General features: G+C 40.2%; 3 protein-coding genes across 5 annotated transcripts in view; 1 reads left to right on the top strand and 2 right to left on the bottom strand.

Moving 5' to 3' along the window:
* Positions 1-9,777, top strand: part of LOC138948776 (carboxyl-terminal PDZ ligand of neuronal nitric oxide synthase protein-like) — a 296,420-nt gene extending 286,643 nt beyond the window's left edge. For all 3 annotated transcript variants that reach the window (XM_070320388.1, XM_070320386.1, XM_070320387.1), the window contains exons 9-10: positions 945-1,085; positions 3,681-9,777. In XM_070320388.1, the coding sequence (XP_070176489.1) occupies positions 945-1,085; positions 3,681-4,721 (1,182 nt within the window). In that variant the 3' untranslated portion in view covers positions 4,722-9,777. The remainder of the gene's footprint in view (positions 1-944; positions 1,086-3,680) is intronic.
* The window catches only part of LOC138948777 (uncharacterized), a 408,503-nt gene that overhangs the window by 75,609 nt on the left and 310,891 nt on the right, over positions 1-22,003 (bottom strand). The gene's annotated exons all lie outside the window — the stretch shown is intronic.
* LOC138948773 (STING ER exit protein-like) lies at positions 12,717-21,359 on the bottom strand. The gene is made up of 7 exons (XM_070320383.1): positions 21,140-21,359; positions 18,986-19,100; positions 18,620-18,661; positions 17,028-17,157; positions 15,810-15,899; positions 15,429-15,521; positions 12,717-12,923 (listed from the first exon to the last, which is right to left on the bottom strand). The coding sequence occupies exons 1-7, from the start codon at positions 21,258-21,260 to the stop codon at positions 12,870-12,872; spliced, it is 645 nt and encodes a 214-aa protein (XP_070176484.1). The 5' UTR covers positions 21,261-21,359; the 3' UTR covers positions 12,717-12,869.

Genomic DNA, 22,003 nt, shown 5'->3' with positions numbered 1-22,003 from the left:
AAATTTTTTGTGTGCATGTTAAGTAACGAAAATTAAAACTGTTTGGACATCTGCTCGAAGATCAGCTCTCGAGGTTTATCGTAGCCGGGCGAGTAACTTCAAGAAAGTCACTAGCCCGTCAAAAATGTCACTGGCACGGTTCATACCACAGTTGATCTGCGGTGTTTATTTAAAACCAAAAGTGTTGCATTTGACCAGAATTTTCATTGGCCAGCCGGGCGAGTTGCCAGGCGGTTTCTACTAGCCCGGCGGATTTTTTACTCGCCCCTGGCGATCGGGCGGACGATTTGGCTATCCCTAAAGGACCATCCCTCAACTTATAGTCTCATACTAAAACTCATCACCCTTACTGCTTGCTGTGGTGAGATGGCATTTTTTATGAATTAATTTCCGAAATAGTGCACCAGTGCCTTTAACGAAATTAATTCCTGGAAAAAAACTCCCAGTGTGCATAGAGAGCACCCAGGGTGTTCATTGCTGGTATGTGACCAAGTGGGGGAATGGTCCAATGCAAAAGCCTGACCCGGCGGGGATGTAGCTCAGTCGGTAGCGCGCTGGATTTGTATCCAGTTGGCCGCTGTCAGCGTGAGTTCGTCCCCATGCACGTTCGGCGAGAGATTTATTTCTCAGAGTCAACTTTGTGTGCAGACTCTCCTCGGTGTCCGAACACCCCCGTGTGTACACGCAAGCACAAGACCAAGTGCGCACGAAAAAGATCCTGTAATCCATGTCAGAGTTTGGTGGGTTATAGAAACACGAAAATACCCAGCATGCTTCCTCCGAAAACAGCGTATGGCTGCCTAAATGGCGGGGTAAAAACGGTCATACACGTAAAAGCCGTGGGAGTTTCAGCCCATGAACGAACAAACAAAGCCTGACCCGATCTGAGATTGGGAACAGAGTCGTGGAGTGCGCCTGTAACGTACTTTGTTAAAACTGTCCAGGCACGGGCCCACCAGCTACTGCTGCACAACAAGGACCTGTTGGACCACCTGACCCAGCTCGTGTCCAAGCTCCAGAAGCTGGAGGTCAAGGTCACTGGGGTCACCGCCAACTCAGACTTCGTCATCAACTCTCCGACACAGGTAAGAAGGCGATGGATTCAGCTGACATGGATGGTAATGATGATGATGACAGTGACGGAGTAGGGTGGGAAGAAAGAGGGACGGAGGGTAATTGTCCACACAGTTACCTTGTTAATATTGTTGGTAATGATACTTATCTTATTCACTCTTTGGAGATGTGTTGGTGATGGCATGACATATGTGACCCTCCACCACGGCATGAGTCGCATGTCACCTTTGCATGATTTTCATATTTTTACATTTTCTTAAAGAGTTTTTTATGCTCTATCCAGTGGTGAAACCCGTTTTAGAAAAGAGCAAAAACTGTTTGAGTTATAAGCCTGTGACTAAGGTGACCCTCACGCTGTTACCATACACTCTCCGGACTTATATCAAGTCTAGCGCAGAACCGCGCGAGGTGTCATGCGATTCATTTCGTGGTGGAGGGTCACATATTAGTGAAGGTGCATGTGATGATATATGTGGAGACGTGTGTACAGGTATTAACTGCCAAACGGTAGTAGCTGGACTGCAGTGGGCAAGTAAGGACTTCGATCTCCCTGAACGACCGCTTTTTGCCGATGCGCGCAGTTTAAAGCGTCCCGTTCACAGGTCTAACATTGTAGCCGTTGCTTTAATTATGCCCAAGGAATTATGCTGTAAAAAATCTGTACGGCTGGCGAGCCGAATTCCCACACAGTGGAGAAACTGTCAATCTACCTTAACAGTCGTGTGCATTTCTAACTAAGACACTTGAAGATTTGAACGTGTAGATTCTATGCGTGGTAAGGCAAAAAAAAAAAAAAATAGGTGTGGTTACGGTAACATAGCCCAAAAAAATAGGGTAGGTAGGTAGGCAATCACTTTTTTTTTTTTTTTTTTAACTTTTTTTTCTAATGTGTACAAATTAAACCTACTTGACAGGGAAATAAGTGTGCGACTCGGGCGCTTTCGCTTTCATTGCGTTTTTTGCACTCGTTTTTGGTTTTTTTGGTGACAAATGTAATAAAAAGTTATAGGATCGGCCTCTAAAAATAGGGTAGGTCGGGTTACCGTAACCACACCTATTTTTTTTTTAGGCCTAATGTGCGTATGAGTTGTACTGTAGTACTAGTGAGTGCAAACCTTTTTGTTAGTCAACCTTTCGTGAGGACTTCAGTATGAATCAAAAAAAGAATTACAGTCTGTGTACTTTCCATTGGTAAGCGCCTAAAACCTTGACATTTTCAATTAAAGCAAAGAACAAGTCGCGTAAGGCGAAATTACAACATTTAGTCAATCTGTCGAACCCACAGAATAAAACTGAACACACTGCATTTTTTTTCACTAAGACAAAACAGCTTCGTCAATCCACGCGGCAAGGAAGTCGCTCATTTTTTCTGTGCAACACGAAGTGAAACTGACATGCAAGAATAGCGAAATAGCGTACTGCGGTAAGCAGGGATGCGCTTTTCTGTATTCTTTTAAACTTTCTGAGCTTGTTTCGAATACAACATATTATATTTATATGTTTTTGGAATCAGGAAATGATAAGGAATAAGATGAAATAATTTTTGGATCAATTTCTTCAATAATAATCTAAGTACTAATTAACCTATTTTCGTTAATTGTGATCACATTTTAAGAGTAAACATGACATATGTATATATTTTTAAATTCAAAATTTAATGAAGAATACGATGCAATCAATTTTAAATCTGTTTGCGAAAAATCGATTTTAATGACAACTTTAATGAGCAAATTCATTAATTAACTTTTAAGCCTCCAAGCTGAAATGCAATACCAGAGTCCGGGCTTCGTCGAAGATTACTTGACCAAAATTTAAACCAAATTCAGGGGCTCACATCCATGAGAGGTGGCATAGGACAAATGTCCTGGACAATTCAAAAGTGATAGGACATTTGTCCTGAACAAAAATAAATCAATAGGATTTTTTTTGGCAACAAAACGCGAAGGGAGGCAACTGTCAACCGGCTTGGAGCATTCAGAGTTGCGACCCTTGGAAGCTCTTCTCTATAAATAGCATACAAAGTCTCCTTAAGTTTCGTCTGCTTTGAGAGACACATCGTTTTGCAAAACATCAATAAAATAGCAAATCAGACTGTAAATTGGAAAGTTCCAGTTGACAATGTCCCTATCAAATGAAAGCATAATTGAACAATGACCACTTTGTGACAAAAACAATAGGACATAATATGTCCCCTTGCATGAAGAATGTATGGGACATTTGGAAAAAATATCCGTGTATGTCCGATGTCCGACATGGATGTGAGCCCCTGCAAATTGGTTGAAAAATGAGAGCGTAACAGTGCTGCCTCAACTTTCACAAAAAGCCGGATATGACGTCATCAAAGATATTTATCCAAAAACTTAAAAAAACGTCTGGAGATATAATACTCAGGAACTCTCATGTTAAGTTTCATGAAGATCGGTCCAGTAGTTTCTCAGAATCGCGTTATACACACACACACACATACATACACCACACCCTCGTCTCGATTCCCCCCTCTACGTTAAAACATTTAGTCAAAACTTGACTAAATGTAAAAAGGGTGTCTAACTTAGTAAATATCTGATTCTTCACAGTTTGACGCCTTTTTCTGTACCTCGTGACAGGTACCAATGTTGCCAGACGCCACGACTCCTCGCTCTGCGCCCGTCTACCTACCTGACTTTAGGGACATGGGGGACAACTCCTACCTCAGCGCCGTCAGGGACAACGCCACCTACGAGAACACCAAGGCCGCCAGCCTGGACGCTGATTCTCCGGACAGTGGTCACAAAGAAATGTCCTCGGACAGCCTGTCTTATAACGCTGGATACTCCGACTCCAACGGCTGGTCACACAACCTGAACCACTCACCGGCTAAGCACGCTCCCCGGAACCCTTTCGAGGTCAGCTTCAACCCCACCTCAGCCGGTGTGGAGAGGAAGGAGGGTGGTGGGGGGAACGGAGGGGGTCATGAGGAGAAGATCCAAATCATTACGCCCCTCCCTCTGCAAGATGCTAGTGGCAACCGTCTGGATCTGAAGTGCGGCTCTGCAGCTCCCAGAATTGACCCTCCGCCTAGAGTCCTGAGGTCTTCACGCAGCGTTGACCGTTCTGAGAGGGGAAGCTGGTACGGAGGAGGAGGAGGAGGTGCGCCGATGACTTCATCCGCTTCCGACCAGAGCTCCGGGTTCCACGTGCCAGTCTGCATGACGGACTCTGACTACTACTCCACCTACGCCAGCAGCAACAGCGGCAACCAGCCCGTCACCTACCGCTCCCACATGAACGGGGGTGTCGGTAGTAGCGGTGGAGGTGTGGGAGGAGTGGGCAGCCACGGTCTCAATGCCCTCATGCGCTACAGCGACAGCAGCGCGCGGTCCTCCATGTACAGCGAAGGCAACCGTGACTCCATGGCTTCTCTCTCCGCCCTGCGCAGCAAGCTGGACCTCAAGGTCAACGACCTCAACCACAACGGCCACCACCAGCACCATCACCAGCACAGCAGCAACGGCCGCTGGAAGATGCGCATCAGCTACACGTCTGATGAGAACAGCGACAACTCGGACGACATGAACGTCGGCAACTCTCCAGCCAAAGTCAGCGGTGGTCAGCCCCAGAAGATCCATCTGTCTGCCCTGGACGAGTTTGACACGCTTCGCACGTGAGGAAGGTTTGAAAGCCTGAATATTTGAGGCTTTCCATGTTCTTTTCCCTGAAAAAAAAAGGAATTTTCCAAGGGTAGTTTTTTTTCAATGGAAAATATTATGCACGAGACTTTTCGATAGACATGCTGTCCATAACAAGCCTCACACCGCACAGTCAACGCCCTGTTGAAAACCTGAATATCTGAGGCGTTCCATGGGTAATCATTGCCACAGGAACATATATCTGAAGTTGCAGGTGTGCGTATTTGAAACTGGTTGGAAAGCCTGTGCATCTAAGACTTTCCATTGATCATTTTTCCACAGGAACCACGATTCAGGCTGTCCGCGTTTTCACACTCAACGCACTGGGACCTGGTTTGAAAGCCTGCATATTTGATGCTTTCCTTTGGTGATATATTTCATGGGGAAAATGTATCAGAGACTCTTGATGTTGTTTCGACGCTGTTCTTGTGTGAAGCTGTTTTGAAAGCCTGCATACTTGTACTTGAGGTAACTTTTCCATGGAAGAACGACTGTGCCTCAGGGTTTCCAGGGGAAAGCATGTTACATGCTTGAGATAGCATTAGGTATCTGACTTTTTTCAAATATACCTGACATTTGAAGAAAAAGGATTTCAAACGTGAGAAGGATCTATTTTTTTGCCATGTTGAAAAGTCACTTTAAAATTAAAGAGACTTTGTTGGGGGACAAATGTTTCGCGATGTACGAACAGCACTGCTTGCGGTGTGCAAATGTTCAATCTCTGAGGAGAAAACATATGCCTTGTCGGAATTTCGTAGGTGAATAAGGCAACGAAGATGGCTGAAATGAGATGAGATGGTGTTCCGCCCATCAATGGGCAATACTGGTAGCACAAGATATGTCAGTATATATAAAGCCAGAAGGTCCTGCTCCTCTTCTCTTATTAAAGGTTTTTGAGGCACATTGTGTACGTTATTGACGGCATCCATAGATATTATATCTGTCGATATTTCGCATACAATAGAGACTATAATGGTCGTGTGAGTGAATCGATACTGTACTTGTGAATCCCACTGTGGCTGACGATGTTTTACAGAACTAAAATAAGAAGCTCACGATATGTGAAGTTATTACTACTATAATACTAGTGTAACAGGCACATAATAATAAGAAGAAGAACGATAGGATAGGCTAGGAACAGTGAAACGGTCAAGAAGCTGATTGTGGTTGTAAATGCAGCCTTTGTTTGGCTGAAAAGGCCGTCCAAAGATGACAGTCGCGTTGAACAGGGTAGACGTTGTTGACTCGACTTCCACGTGCATTTCTAGCGGTGATGCACACAAGCCTGAGAAATGTTGGTTAATTGGTTTGCTTCGTTTATGTTTCTATTTGTTACAGCTCCACGCAGATACAGATCCACAAAAAGCAAATAATTAGATCAGCCGGTCCACCATGCAGAGAAGCCTGTCCAAGTACGAAGTACTACAATAGCACACAGGAATTACATGTGCTCACAACTGCAACTTGATTGCCCGTGGTTCCTTTTTACTTGGTGTCCAAAGCAAAATATAAATGGGTAGAAAGACATTCGCAGGACAGAAAGGCTGAGAGTCGCCTTCTTTTTGTGGAAGCAAATAGTATTGCAAAACAAAACGAAATCACAATAGAAACCAGTTTGGTTAATACTCTTCATCAATATTTCGTCGGCCTGTCTCTGTCTTCTTCAGGATGGTATGGACAACTAAGGAATGAACTGTTATTATAAATATTAGCAAATATTAGTGGTGTAAATATCTTTGTCTTTTTTTTGTTGGTTTAACTTCTAGTACTTATAGCGTTGTGTTCTGGAAAAAAATAGCTTGCAGTAGTTGTAGAAAGAGTAGCAGCTTTGTTTTACTTTTGATTGTAGTTTCTTTCAGTTTAACTGTCATTTCTGTTTCTTTTTCATTGGCTCGGTCGTATTCACTTGAGCATAATATAGCACGTTACCATTTCCGGGCCAAGCTCTGCGACCCCTGTGAATATAAACGCAGAGAGCTATGTATCAATTGCATGAAGAGACACTAGATTTGTGTTTGTTTGTTTATTTGTGTGTTTGTTTATTTGTTTGTTTGTTTCAAAATCATATGTTAGCACTGTAATCCCTTTGGAATGTGCTGTCACGGGATTATTTATAATCCTATATGATGGCGTCATTAAAGTTGGCAGAAATGAATGCGCACTTAAATTGTTTCTTGCAGCAATGGAAGTGTTCTTCATTCTTGATTCGATCATATCAAGGTATCACATCGCACAAAATGTGTTGGTGAGATACCTAACCTTAATTTCTTTCGTTTTTCGGATCGAATTCTTTGCAAACTTCAAGGGGATTACAATATATTTCCATTTCATTTGTTTCGTCAAAGAGTATGAAGTCATTTACTGAAGTTTTAGTGACACATATTTTACTGCCTGGATTTTGATTAGTTGAGTTGTGTTGCTTTATTTTTTTTAATGGTTTTTTTGTGGGTTTTTTTTGCATTGTATATTGTTTGTTAGTTGTGTTGTTTTTTGGGTGGTTTTTGTTGTTGTTGGTTTTGTGGTGATTTTGAACATATATCAAATCGTTTCCTTCATATCATATTTAAGCGAGTTTTTCCACTCATTTTTCTCTTATTTTCCTCATTTAGCCATTTTCTGTCCGTATTGTTGTAGTTGTTTTTAGTGTATAATTTACACTTCTGATGCCATTTATTAGATTCACTGTGGAAAAGATCGTTGAATAATGTATTTTCACATACTACTGATCAGCACAATATTTTGCTAATAACGTGGCTAAAAATGCAATCTTATTATCTTCCTGCACATATATTACGTGGTGCTAAGTCATTACAAATGCATCAGTACTATACTTCATCATACAAGTAATTTTCATGTGTGATTTTTTCTCATCAAAAATCATTGCGCCATTTTCAATGTTGGGCTTTAGAACCAAACGCTTGCAGTATTATGTTAATGTTTGTGGTCCGTATTTTACTACTTTGGCGTACATCTGTTTGCTCTTTGTGTAAATCATGACATTGCTTTTTTACCCAAAGTTTTGACTCCTAAACGAAACCAAATGCTTACAGTATTATGTTAATATTGTGATGTGTTTTCTTCAGTTGCAGGTTTGTTGGTTAGAAAGATGCGGTTTTTTTAATTATGTATCAGCATCCTAAAATGTTATATACAAAAATCCATCGCAAATCATGTTATTGATCATCAATCAAAGGTGGATATTATGAGATTGTTTGATATAAACCCTCAAAAAACAGTGAGTACGAGGTACTATATAGGACAATTTATTAGCTTTGAAATAACATAACCATTGTTTTAATCATATGTGAGGTCAAAGGAGAGTGTACTATAGCTAGCTTTGAGAAAAAGTACCATTTGCGTTTTGAAAATATCTGAATAAAATGGAATCTCTTGCTCAAGTAACTATTGTTTAAAAAAAAAAAGAAAAAAAAAGGTAAATTTATTCTTGGGATGATTTGTTTCTGAGCTGTTAGTTTAAAAAAAAAATTAATAATCACATTCTGATGAGTTCTGTCCACCATGTTGATATGACTGCACATTTGCCAGCGAAGCTGACATGAAACTAAGAAGTATGTGAATAACAATGTAGGAAAGCACTGATGAAATGTACTCAGTGTTTATGTGTATACACAAACGATTGAATGAAACGTGTTTGTGATATATGTTATGCATGACCAAAGTGAGCTTGTTTGTTACCATGCATGGACTTGTAGGCTATGTAAAACTGTACAGTGTTAGCTAACCTGGTTTTGAACTCAGGGCATTACAAAAACACAAAGGCCGTCATTGGTTACAGGTTGTTGGGGTGTGTTTTTTATTGACCGTAATGATACTGATTAGTCACAGGAACCTGTACACCAAGTTCATTGATTAAGGTTTTTTGAATGACAGTAGTGGCGCCTGATTCTGATTGGTCTAATGAAGCTGTCATAAGAACACCAAGTTCATTTGGTTACGATTTGTTGATTGACAGGTGTCATGCCTGAATCTGATTGGTCAAAGGACGCAGTCAGAAGAACACCAAGTTCATTGGTTAAGATTTTTTGTATTGACAGTAATTATGCTTGATTTGGATTGGTCAAATGAAGCTGCAAAAGGAACACCAAGTTCATCGATTGACTGTAGAGGTGCTTGATTTTGATTGGAGCAGATGTGTTGAAAAACACTGACTGATGTGTATATTGTATTATACATTAGCTGTCGTGCATGCATGCATAATTAATTAATAAAGAGCTGATAACCGTGATGTACATTCATTCTATGCATTCATAATGGGCGTGTATTAACTTCCTTTCTAGTTCTACTGTTGTTCTCTTAATTTCTTCATTTTAACCTTGCTTTATTTCTTTGGTATTTTTTTCAATTGTTTTTCGTTTTGAGCAAAAACATTGCTTGTTGTGTCATAAACTCTTGTTGTTAATTAAAAAAGACGAGGAAGAAAAAATATGTAAATGGTGTGACTTGAATTTAGATATAACCCGTCGGGGAAAAAAGTATTGCCTGATATTTTGGTTTGATGGGTAGTTTGCGGTAACGGTTGTGGACAGTTGGTTATTTTGTTTTTTCTTATTTTGAACAGTTTGTTAGAGATTATATTGACATACGTGGAACAATAACTGCACTTGCTTTATGAAACTGAACGTATTATTTCTGGTAATGTTTTTGATTTTCCTCTCAGTTTTAAAAGAAACATTTACCGCTCTATCCCATTGCCCCCCCCCCCCCCCCCCCCCTTTCCCCGTCGCGATATAACCTTGAACGGTTGAAAACGACGTTAAACACCAAATAAAGAAAGAAAGAACCGCAACGGTCACAATGGGATTTAATCTTCTATAGCTGTATGGTGGGCTGCTTTTATTACTTCAAGAGCAATGGTGTTTTAGAAGTTAGTTGAATGTGCGTCTTTTTTGATTTTTCTTTCTTTCTTTTTTATATTTTTAATTCATTCACATTTTGATTCGGTGCACTTGAAAAATTGTTTCACAGACCTACAATCTATATGTATGCTGAAAATAAAACTGATTTTGTATAAAAACAGTCTTGGTCATGTTTCCTGAACAGTGGTACCTGCGAAGTGAGGCTCCTTCAATGAGAGGACATCCCTATAGAACTGACACTTTCTCTTGTCCCTTTGTCCATTAACTTTACCGAAATCGTATATCTTCAACGTAAGCGTTGTAAATTCAATGCATTCATTGCGTTGACGATGATGGAGTCTCTCGTCGGTGCGACTGATGAGTGACAAACAGTTCAATGTCTAGAATACGTCCGCATCTACGTGAGTTGAGGCCAATTGTGGAGGCACAGCGTCTCCAGCATGTAAGTGCTGCAGGGGTATGTCTAATCGGCGACACATTTCCGCGATCTGGCCTGCATGCCATTGTGGAAAGACGCCATCTGTGTGTTCAGTTTCTCTGGGCAGACAAACATCCGTAGGATCTTCCAGGTCGACGGTGTTGAAAGCATTGGTCATCGTTGCGTTATATCTGGTAGAAGTCCCTTTTACTTATCAATGCAAAGACTGAATGACACAAGTCAATGATTGACAGAATAAAGTGAGCATAACGTCATTTGTGTCGTTGGTGGAAGAAAAACCATGCTTTCGGCTCCCCTTTGTCTCCCTTCAGCTGTCACTTTCGTTCTCAAAACGGCCACGCTGGTGTTTTCTAGACCTCATGTAAATCAAACGTATCTGTACAGTACATTCCGTAACTCAAATGGCTGTTCAAATTAGTTTGTTATGCTTATAAATAAAGAGCAAGTTATGCAAATACAGAGCCTTAGGTTGAAGCAGAAAACCTTCCCTGAAGTTACAACGCAAAAGTTTAAGATAACCCCGAAATAATGATACCACCTGCCTTGACGGGCCATCTGCGCTGAAGGGACGCTTGGCTGGTACTAAATATGTCCTTTCATGGCAGGTACCACTGTATTTCAATGGTTGGTTGATTTGTTCTTGCGTTCAGTCATGCGTGCTTAATCTGTCTTTCTTGCCTGTATGTGTGGATTTTATGTTGTATGTTTCATATCGCACTCAGGGAATGAAGAATTGGCATTTGAGGACGAATCCTAAGCCGCGCGGGCATTATAGTCATAATAGTTAATGGGGGCGCCTCCCCTCCAACACAGACCACACCCTGCACCCTATAAAAGTGTGAGACGGTGCCTGATTCGTGGACTTACTACAGTATCGACATCGTGTATGTACATTTAATTGCACAGGCTTAGTGTTTCCGAAATCAACAGCCACTCTAATTCCAAATAGATGTAAAGACACAGTGTTAAAGAAAAACATAGCGCTAGCTAACCTTTCAATAAATCTTTCCCTCCTCCACTCTCCCAAAATCGTTAATTTTTTGTTTTTAATCAACACACATAACTTGATGTGTATGGTCTCCGCTAACAAGGCAACACAACTTGAACTGAAAAAGATCAGCAGGGAGAAAAAACAAACAAGGGAGAGAACTATTTAACTCCCAGCAACCAAACAATGCTTACAACTTACCTCCCTTAAAAAATAGCGCCTAACAGAACACATCACACCAGGGGCCGAGGTCTTGACAAATACTTAGTGGCTTTACGCATATGCGCTGTTCTCCAGAGCTGAATACCATTTTGTTACATGCATTTTCAGCCCTTTAAATTAGTATAACGTAATTTAAATGGCAACTAGAATGTATTATCTTTTCTTTTTCCAGTAGTACTCCAGTTAGATAATGATACAGACATGCAACAAACAAACACAAAATTGTTTGTGTGTGTGTGGTGATTTTAAGTGTTAAAATCCATGTCACAACCTTTGGTTTTCAGGTTACGAAGTTGACTTACTTTAAAACCTTGTCATTTACTGAACATTGACAAGCAAACTGTGCAAGTATGTCCAATGTTTTACCTGCAGGCCAAGGATATATAAGGAACCAGTATTTATTGATTAAATTGATTTTTATGTTTAAAATGTCTCAGTTAAGTAAAGAAAAGACAACTTCGTAACATGGTTTCCCCTGGTACCCAGCTCTGGAGAATGACCCATATGCGTAGTAACAGCGTAATGTCAAATCATCCTGGTCATGACGCGTGCAAAGTGTGCAACGTTCAGCGCAACGCTACGACTGCTCCTCCCCTGTTGTAAGTCTGAGTACCACACACATGTCGAAGAAACAAGGCTACTTACAACTAACCAAAGTAACAAAACACCTTTAGTCCAATGCACCTATGGGTTTGACCAAGCATAATGGTTGCTTCCAGTACTGCAAAGATCATTAAATATGAGACAAAGTCCTCTAACACACACACACACACACACATAAATAAATAAATAACAGAGGCAGACATTCACTGACATCATAATAATTTTTGTAATTCAATTTACCAAGGGTATGTGAATGCATATATATGTAAAGCTATATTCGACTGTACAGCAGAACTTGTACCATAAAACAAACACTTACAAATGAAATTTTAAAATAACCTTTAATGCATTCAAATTTGCATGAATGATACCAAACACATTTTCTTCAGGCTCTGCACAGGCTGTGTTTTTTTCTTTCTCCAAATGCCACAACAAATGTACACTCACAATCTTTTTTTTGTGTGTAACTCTCTCAGTCAAAAATACATAACATATGCATACATCATAAACGGGAGCAAAGATTTTACACAAACTATGCATTTACTCAATCGTTTCCTGGACACTCTCCTGCTACAGTGACGAGTAAAACATGATGCCACATAGAGACATCTACAAGATGTTCTTACAATATGGAACACGCACACCTCTTAAATCCATACACAAACAAACAGGAACTAACACTCTCACTCTCTCTCTCTCTCTCTCTCTCTCTCCATGTCTGTCATTCTGTCTCTCTCTCTGTGTATCTCTCTCTGTCTCTCTCTGTGTATCTCTCTCTCTCTCTCTCTCTCTGTCTCTCTCTCTCTGTGTATCTCTCTCTCTCTCTCTCTCTGTCTCTGTCTCTCTCTCTGTCTCTCTCTCTCTCTCTCTCTCTCTCTCTCTCTCTCTCTCTCTCTCTCTCTCTCTCTCTCTCTCTCTCTCTCTCTCTCTCTCTCTCTCTCACATACTGGCACAGTTTCTCTCTCTCGCTCTCTCTCTCTCTGCCAGGACAGTGGAGACTATTTGTCAATGAGTGTTCCCTTCGGCCTCATCTTCTTCGCCTCTTCCTCCGCCTGCAACACATACATCAAGTTATTATTCATCATGAAGCGCTTGACCGCACCATAATTCCACTGCACTAAAGGCCGCTACAATACGTTACATTACTCAGTAAAGACAAGATGTTTGGAAATAACTCTTTTGTTATGGCCTGTAGAACAGTTGCATAAGTATAACAAGACTTGTTTCCGGAATTCCTCTAATGTAGTGCGAGTTCAAAAAGGCAGAGCAGATTAAAAAGAAAACCTTGTGTGATGATACAAGTACAGTTGAGCAGTAACATTGGTAGAGCTATCAATGCCAGTGTCACATTAACTAACTTGTTATGATGCATTCAAGACTGATTTGTGCCATCTCTGTTGCAGCTGCATGTGTCTGTGAAACTTTTTTTTTATAAATTCTAGTGACAATACAAAGACCCTTTAGTGACAAGAACCTTAACTCATTGTCTCCTAGGTACGGATATATCTGTACACACAGTCACTACATTGCATCTGCTCTCATTCGGCACATATCCGCATTCTGCTCAGACTGTTAGCTTTAGTCGCTTCCTGTAACATCGATCTAACGCCTGCATTCCAGCGTGTTGATACACAGTTTCTACACAGCTACTACAATTCTGAAAGACCTGCTGCAGCACAGCTAGTCTAGGCTAAAAAAAAACTTACTCAACATAGGTGGGGTGCAAAGTGCTAAATAGCGGTGGATCAAAAGCAAGCACTTCAAAGCCAAACGATTTCAGTCTTGTTTGTAGGGTTGTATGGTTGAAAACATTAGAACTGAATCTTTTTAAACACAAACTATAGTTAGATTTTCTTTTCATGTCTTTGCTTTCTCCAACAGCAGGTGCTGACAATATACGTTAATTGGATCTGTGATCCAAACATGGCTTTTGGTCAATCGAGATGGAAGTTTATTCCACAAGCCCGTAGGGCGAGTGGAATAAACTGCCATCGAGATTGACCAAAAGGCATGTTTGGATCACAGATCCAATTAACATATATATCTCGACATTCACTGGTCTTAGGGTTTTTGTTTTCAAAGAAGAAAGAAACTTGCTTGAACACGGACCACTTCTCCGAGCAAAATCAACAAACCTAATCACTCGCATTCCACCTCAAGGTCTCGGCCAACCAAGACTATGGCATACTCGCAGCAAAGCCGCCGAATGGTACCGTAAACCAAGAATAGTGACGTCAGAGAATAGAATGTCGTCTTTTGATTTGGAACGTGACGTGTTTGAGAACTTCTTCTGGACAACTCGGATGGTCTTCTGCGTAGTGGTTGGCATGAGACTCTTTTTCTTCTTCGACAGTTCATCCTCCGATACTGTACCGTTTCATCTTTTTTTCACTATTGAGTATGCGGACGACTGAACTTGACCACTAAAAAGTAGTCCTTTCGGAATCATTACGCCGAGTCTGAACATGAGGTCTGAACATTGTTTTTAGGCAGGATCTAGGTGAAAGCGAGGCTGTTCTTATCTCTGTGTACAGTCGAGAGAGAGAGAAATACATGTCGAGACATTACTTTTTGTTTCCAGTGAAACAGTTTCATTGTAATTAATAAAAGTTACTCTGACTGAATGTCACCAGAAAGATTGATGAAAACCCTTTTGCCTTGTTTATTGGAAGCACATGTTTTGTGAGGCAGTAGCATAGTTACTGTACTAATCCTAAACACTCACAGCCTAACTATGCCACCTATGTAAATAAAAAGTCGGCCTGCATAGCTGTCTCGCCAGCGGCCATACCCTAGAGTACCAAATTGTGATAAGAGCAGAACACAGCAAACGTGCTTTTCGGTAAGGCCGCTAAGAGGATGTGAAACATCTTAGCTTCGCAGTAGAATATCTTGGACCAACTCTTACAAAGTAAATAATTTTCGAAAAGACATCACAATGCAAATATTGAGGTCAGGTTACAATTCTAGTAACTTCATTTAAGGATGTCCCCTGAGGAAAGGACACAGAATTTCTTTCTTTCTTTCTTTATTTGGTGTTTAACGTCGTTTTCAACCACGAAGGTTATATCGCGACGGGGAAAGGGGGGGAGATGGGATAGAGCCACTTGTTAATTGTTTCTTGTTCACAAAAGCACTAATAAAAAAATTGCTCCAGGGGCTTGCAACGTAGTACAATATATGACCTTACTGGGAGAATGCAAGTTTCCAGTACAAAGGACTTAACATTTCTTACATACTGCTTGACTAAAATCTTTACAAACATTGACTATATTCTATACAAGAAACACTTAACAAGGGTAAAAGGAGAAACAGAATCCGTTAGTCGCCTCTTACGACATGCTGGGGAGCATCGGGTAAATTCTTCCCCCTAACCCGCGGGGGGCACACAGAATTTCACTGAAGTTTTCCCTGGTGACTTAATCACATCAGCAGTACAAAATTACATGCACAGTCACGGCCGGACTGCGCATGTGTTGGTATCCTATATTTTAAACCATCAAATTAATTACAGTCATTAAGCAACAGACTGAACTAGTGAGAGAGGGGTCATTTACCTGTTCCAGGAGCTTGCGTTTGCTCATGCCCTTTCTGACCAGCTGTTTCTCAATCACCTTGGCGTTGGCTGCGTAGGAGTCAGCTATCTCTTTCTGCAAAACAAAATAAAATGATGTAAGTGAGAGTAATGTGGAACTAAATAAGTCTCCTGGGACCCGCATGAATATGAAGCATTGCAATAAAGAAACGACTTTAATCGTCAACAAAGGATTATCATCACAAGCACGTATATTCATTCGCAAAGCCACTCTAACTAACACTTGCATGCAGACAAAAAAATACAAGAACAAACTTTAATTCTTGATTGTATAATCAACAATCATGCTCAGATCAAGACTTAGATTAAAAGTGTGATAATAAATATAAAGCAGCAGACTCACAGCTTCAATTTCCTCTTCCTCCTCATCCACAGTAGACACAGTAACAGAGCTGAACTTGCCCATGTTTTTCGTGTGTTTCGTCAATGTCACCTGCAAAAGCACAACCAGCAAAAACCATCTTATTACAGCAGGAAAAACTCTCTAAATTATTTGCAGAGGTGAATCCACACCTATCACTGTTACTGTGTTAGTGTTATCAAAGCAATCATCATCACAACGAATATTTGAGAACGCACACAGGTAAGAAAAGATAAAACAACATATGAATACAAGGTCAACCCTAGCTAGCAAGCTAGGATTTGGGTTTCAGAAAAGGGAAGGGAGGTAACAACCTTTCCCAAAAAGTCATGGAAAACATTTTGTTTAGTTTGACATGGCTACTTCAAATAGAGAGTATGGCTGCCCATATCAGCAAATGTCATATTGAAAATGCCGGTACATTTAACTTTACCATTAGAATGACAGTCAGCTTCTCTGTACCAACTATTGGTGGCCTTGTTAAGCATGAGTGTGCTCTACAACAACAACAGTTACTGAGTAAGACAGGGCGAAAAGTAAATAACCCATCTCTGGGGGGAATACCAGAGAGACATTCCGCCCTGAAGTCTACTAGGCAGCTTCTACTCTCATGGAGAAAATATCATAGTTAGGACCAAATAAAAGACGAAGAACAAATAAGTCACGTGAAGCGATATAAAAACATTTTGTCAATCAGTCGGTATCAAACTAAAAGATTAACACCAAAACCCAGTCATCGCTGATACTACATTCATGCAGTCTCTGCTAACCATACCAGAGACGGGTTACGCGTGTCTCCGCGAAGCATGCAAACTTAGTACTTTCTGAACTTTTTTTTTATTCTGAGCACATTTTTAGAGTAAACATGACATATCTATATATTTTTGAATTCAGGACAAGATGAGGAGTACAACTTTAATGAGCAAACTAATTAACTAATTTTTAAGCATCCGAGCTGAAATGCAATCCCAAAGTCTGGACTTCGTCGAAGATTGCTTGACCAACGGTTGTGCCGCCTCAACAATCACTAAAAGAAAAAATCTCTGGGGGGTATCACTTGGAAAAATGTGTAATGTATGCGGACGATTTGGCTATCCCTGTCACATAAACCTAAAATTTGCATGTGAAGGGAGCTGTGATTACATTCATTGACGTAAGTTGTACATTTTGGTTAGGTCACTATCCCCTCAATAGACTGACCTTCTTTGGCTTTGACAACTGACTGTATACATCTGTCTTGATACCCTCGCTCTCACGCTTGATTGCACCTTCCACCACAAACATCACGCTGCTGTTGCCTTGGTGATGGTAGTATAGCCACAACCCACACCTGTTGACAACACAAAGATCAATGATTACTATACTAGTACATTAAGCTGAGCACATCCTTGAGGTTAAACTTGAATCAATCTGGCAGCGGATCGAAATTCAGATGTGGATGGAGCAGTGAGTGCAGGGACGGGGCGGTGTGAGAGAGCACACCGGGACAAGGAACAGGTGTATAGACGGGGAAAAAAAATTGAATCAAGGTATAAACATGTATGGGACTACATGTATTGATGTAACACTAACATTAACAATACCTTCATGATTGCAAACCTACACATACTGGCACATGTAAGCATCTGCACAGTCACACGTACAAGCAATCACCCACACACACTTCCCATTGCATTCTTCTGCATGCTCTGTTTTTGTAACAAAATCAAAGAGCATTGTGAGAGTCTAGTGTACTAGTATGCAAATGGCTTGTAACCATCACACTATTAAATACCCCATCATCAGTCATTTTTTTCAAAACCAATATATATTTAAGTTTAACCCTTAGACTGGTTGTCGCGACATATGTCGCGCTACTTTACATATACTGTCACCTGGTTGTCACGACATACATGTCGCGCTACTTTACGTATATTGTCACCTGGTTGTCATGACATATGTCGCGCTACTGGCTCAGTCTGTTTGGTCGGTTCCGATTACCTCCCATGGATGCAAAAACCTATATGACCGGTTTTTTTAATTTTTGTCTCTGTTAATTCACCAGTGGCTATGTAACATGTGTTACAGAATTGCACCAGTGTAAGGGTTAAGTTAAAATAGTTCTGTCACATTCCTGAAGGAGAAGTGAGGTGCGTGGCGAACGGCATGAGACACAGACAACAAAACAAAACACTTGTGACAAGTTCAACAGCTTTATGATTATCAGCACCAACCGTACTACAGTGAAACCTCCCTTGTAACACCCAATGTATGACTCACTCCCAATTGAAGACTTTGCAGTATTGGCGTTAACCAGTAATTACCGGTATTTTACCGGTTGAAACGAGAAAATACCGTAACTAAATTGGCTGCCGGTATGACATACCTGTTGATTTTTAGAACTACCGGTTTTTTTTCGCTGGTAGAACAATAAAACCAGTACTCTGAGTTGGACTCTTACTGGTTCCAATGACCAGCGTACCGTTTTTTTCTGGACAGTTTACATCATAAAAGTTTGCGTACAGGTTTGAAAAAATACTATAAAACCAGTACTCTGAGTTGGACTCCAATGCGTACCGGTTTGAAAAAATACTAGCGCCATCACTGCTTTGTCTACCCAGATTTTCATAAGAGTCTGTAAGTTTACCCCCATTTTAACTTAATTTAAGACTCCCTCCTTTTAAAGATCTGACTTCCTCAGGTTTCTTATAGGTCTTAAAACTAAAAGGAATGGTTCCATTGCATGGAACATACAATATGGTATTGATGCACGCAACACTTTTACTCAATTACTGTTTTAGTGTTCACTTTACCTCTTGCATTTCTGCCTGTACTGCTTCTCAATTCCTTCAGGTCTGAAAACAAATTAAACACATATAAGCATCACTACCTTCACCACAAATAGTAACAATAATAAGGCGACTTGATGAAATCATGCCGTGGCTGGAGAAATGTTTAAACAAAAATAATGAGGTAAAAACTAAAACATCCTGTAACCTGTTGACAAAGTGAAAGAAATGAACAATAATATTATGACTGAATTCACTTGGAGTTGGAACATTCTTAATTAAGTCTGTATGCGCGTGTGTCTGTGAATGTGTGTATTATAATCACGTATATTATTATTATTATTATAATAATATTATTATTAATGATTAATCAGATAAGATTTGTCATACCTTCTTAAATAGATGATGTCATCTGGGTCACAAGTAAGTTTGTGAGCATGTTTTGATCCATCAATGACTCGAGAGCTGTCTCTTTTACGCAGTGGTAGCTTTTCCAGGGGACAATCTGAAAAACAGTTAAATGTGAGAATACAGTGTGGGTCAAGGCAAAACTTGCATGCTTGTGGCTATAGCTGCTTCAGTGCTTGCTATGCGAGACAGCAAAGGTGTATATATATTTCATATTCATTAAATGAATTTGTCCTACTCCTAGCCAGGCAAGAATTATGCACATTGTGGTTAATACTAAAAGAGTCGTTAGCAGTCGTCAGTGAACAGCCATAAACAACCAATGGGATACATTTGCATTGCCTACTTGATTTCAAATTGTAGCCTTACTGAAGTTACTCGTGGAGAAGCTTTCTCCCCTTGAAATGCTACTCACTCACTTCACTACATCTCACTGCTGAGTTTCGGGGGAATGTTTTTGCACTGTCTTACTATTATAGTCTGAGGGACTCCGTCCCAGCTAGGCATACTCACAGTACAGTAGTAATTTGTATGGGCTTAATTATGAGATTGGTCCAACTGATATTTGCATTTACCTAACACAGTAACAGTAACACAACAGACCTCGCTGTTAATAAGTCCGCTTGATAATTTTATTAAAATGTGCGTAGTTTTCAAGAATGTTTGCCTTGCAGTTCTAAACCGAAGTGATGCTTATTGACAGAGATCTGGGGAGATCTGTCAGTTTCAGAATCACTGCAAATTGCAATCAATTATCAAACTGAGAGTGAGATCAGATTATTCCCCCCTCTGCTTCTTTCTCTCTGTAAACGTGTAGGGCTAGTTATTTTTCGGTAACTTACCCAACAACCAAAATCACTTACCCAACAACGGGCCTGAATCCTCGATAGCTCACAAGTTGATGAGCTAGACTTTGAGGGAACTACTTTAGCGATTGAAAAGTTCCGAACGCCCTAATGTACGAAATATACATCTCTAGACCAAACAATACAAACATACTGCATTTAAACTAGCAAATACAGGCTTGAACACATTAATCTCCATATAAAATCCATGAGTTTGGTTGTTTTCTAAATCCAAATCTAACGATCAGTGCAGAGAAACTCGCTTTAGATCTCTTATGAGTGCAAGCAACTTCCAAGGAAAGTAACTCTCATACTCTGTCTAGCGATAAGAGTAGTTCCCCTTCCAAATTTTCTGAACTGAGTTGTTTGGACAAAAGACTGCAATCCGACGGTTAGTTTTCGACAATATTTCATTTTATAAACAGATCACACACAACCAAGTGCACACATCTCATCCAAATTAAAAGAACATACAGCGGTTTCATACATTATTTTGCCCCAGAAAACTTAACTTCATACAGTTTTTAACGTTGGAACACGGGTGCAAAAGTTCGTCTGCTAGTCCCATTCGAAGAAAGAACATTTCCTAAGCGATACCAAAACATGAACAGAACACACACTATCTGCCTTTACCGCCACAGCAGAATAACAACACAACTGTGTACTTGATTTTAGTCCAAACCAGGGAAACGGACAAGAAGTGTTGACAGAATTGAATGATTTTCCCTGAACTATACAACCGCGCATTATTCAATCGCCTGCGTAGGTAGACTGGTTGAGTGACGAGGATTCGATCAAACTTTTGCACAAAAACTCCTCTTTTCTTTGAATAACTGAAGAAAGGAGGAATAAAGAGGTTACATACCTCGTCTTCTTCTTCTTCCAATAATGTTCAGCGATCAATGAATTGACCATTATTAACATGTTGGCGAAGTGCAAGTGTGTGTCCTTAACAAAGATTAAAAAAATAAATAAATAAATAAAAAAGAGGTGGGGCAGGGGGAGGGCGGTTACTGTGCCTGTATGGCCCTCATCTCTGATCTCAGTGATTATAAAAACTAATGGTCTCAGTTCGCGGTTACTGTGCCCTCGTATGGCCCTCGTCTCAGTGATTATTTATTAAAACTAATGGTCTCAGTTCGCGGTCATGAAAAAGCTCGCTGAAGCTCGCATTTTTCATGATCCGCTAACTTCGACCATTATTTCTAATAAGTAATAGTACTAATTATTACTAATATTAATAATCACTGAGACTCTCTGCATGTAACCTTTACATCTATGCTTTTCTTACCCAATATAAGTGACATTTGTCCGCAAATGCAGTAGTAAACGTAAAGCGGCTTCTCTCCCTGGTATTCTTCTTCGTCCTTTGTGTCTGTACACACAACACTCTTCGAGACAACTTTGGGCATTGTGAGTTTAGGAAGGAATGGTTCTAAAACGTTTACACTCTTTCTCTTCGATGATCTGCGAAGTGCTCGTCGTGTAAAACGTCATCACTTACTGCGTTTTGAAACAACAAAAAAGCGGAACGAACCAACGTTAAATCAAGTTAAATCAACATAAATTTGAGGAAATACCCGGATGGCTTAGCAGGGAGTATTAACGTAGTATACAAAAGGGTATTTTTAAAAATTACAGATTTATGAATTTTGACGAAGAAACACTTTGCATGATCCCAAAAGTTCCACAGGACGTGACATATCTTTTTACCAAAATACACACAAAACAGGGTGTTGGCTGGAGACAATAACAAAGAAAAACCTCACAATGTTTTGAGACCTGCTTTACAATATATGATCACATACTAAAGACTAATTGCACAATGTGTGAGTTTAATATCTTTCCACACTTTAAGTTTAACGTCCCAGGAGGAAAATGACTGGTAAACTTATACAGGTAGACGCTTCTCAGCCAAGTTTAATTTTTGTTTCTTGTTGGGTTTGATTGTTGTTGTTGTTGTGTGATTGTTTTTGTGTTTTGTTTTGTTTGGTTTTTTTACACTGATTTGAGAAAAACTATAAGACTGGGCTCTTAATTGTCCACATTATCCTTTGGAAATCTTGCTTGCAATCTTGATGCTTGCCAAAATGACATCAAACTTTGTCTCACAGTGCGTGTGTGCGTTTTTTTGTTTGTGTTTTGTGTTTTTTAA

The sequence above is a fragment of the Littorina saxatilis genome, linkage group LG15, assembly GCF_037325665.1.
Source record: "Littorina saxatilis isolate snail1 linkage group LG15, US_GU_Lsax_2.0, whole genome shotgun sequence".
Taxonomy (NCBI): Eukaryota; Metazoa; Mollusca; class Gastropoda; order Littorinimorpha; family Littorinidae; genus Littorina; species Littorina saxatilis.
Note: the sequence above shows the minus strand (reverse complement) of the source record. Positions and strands in the feature narration are given on the sequence as shown.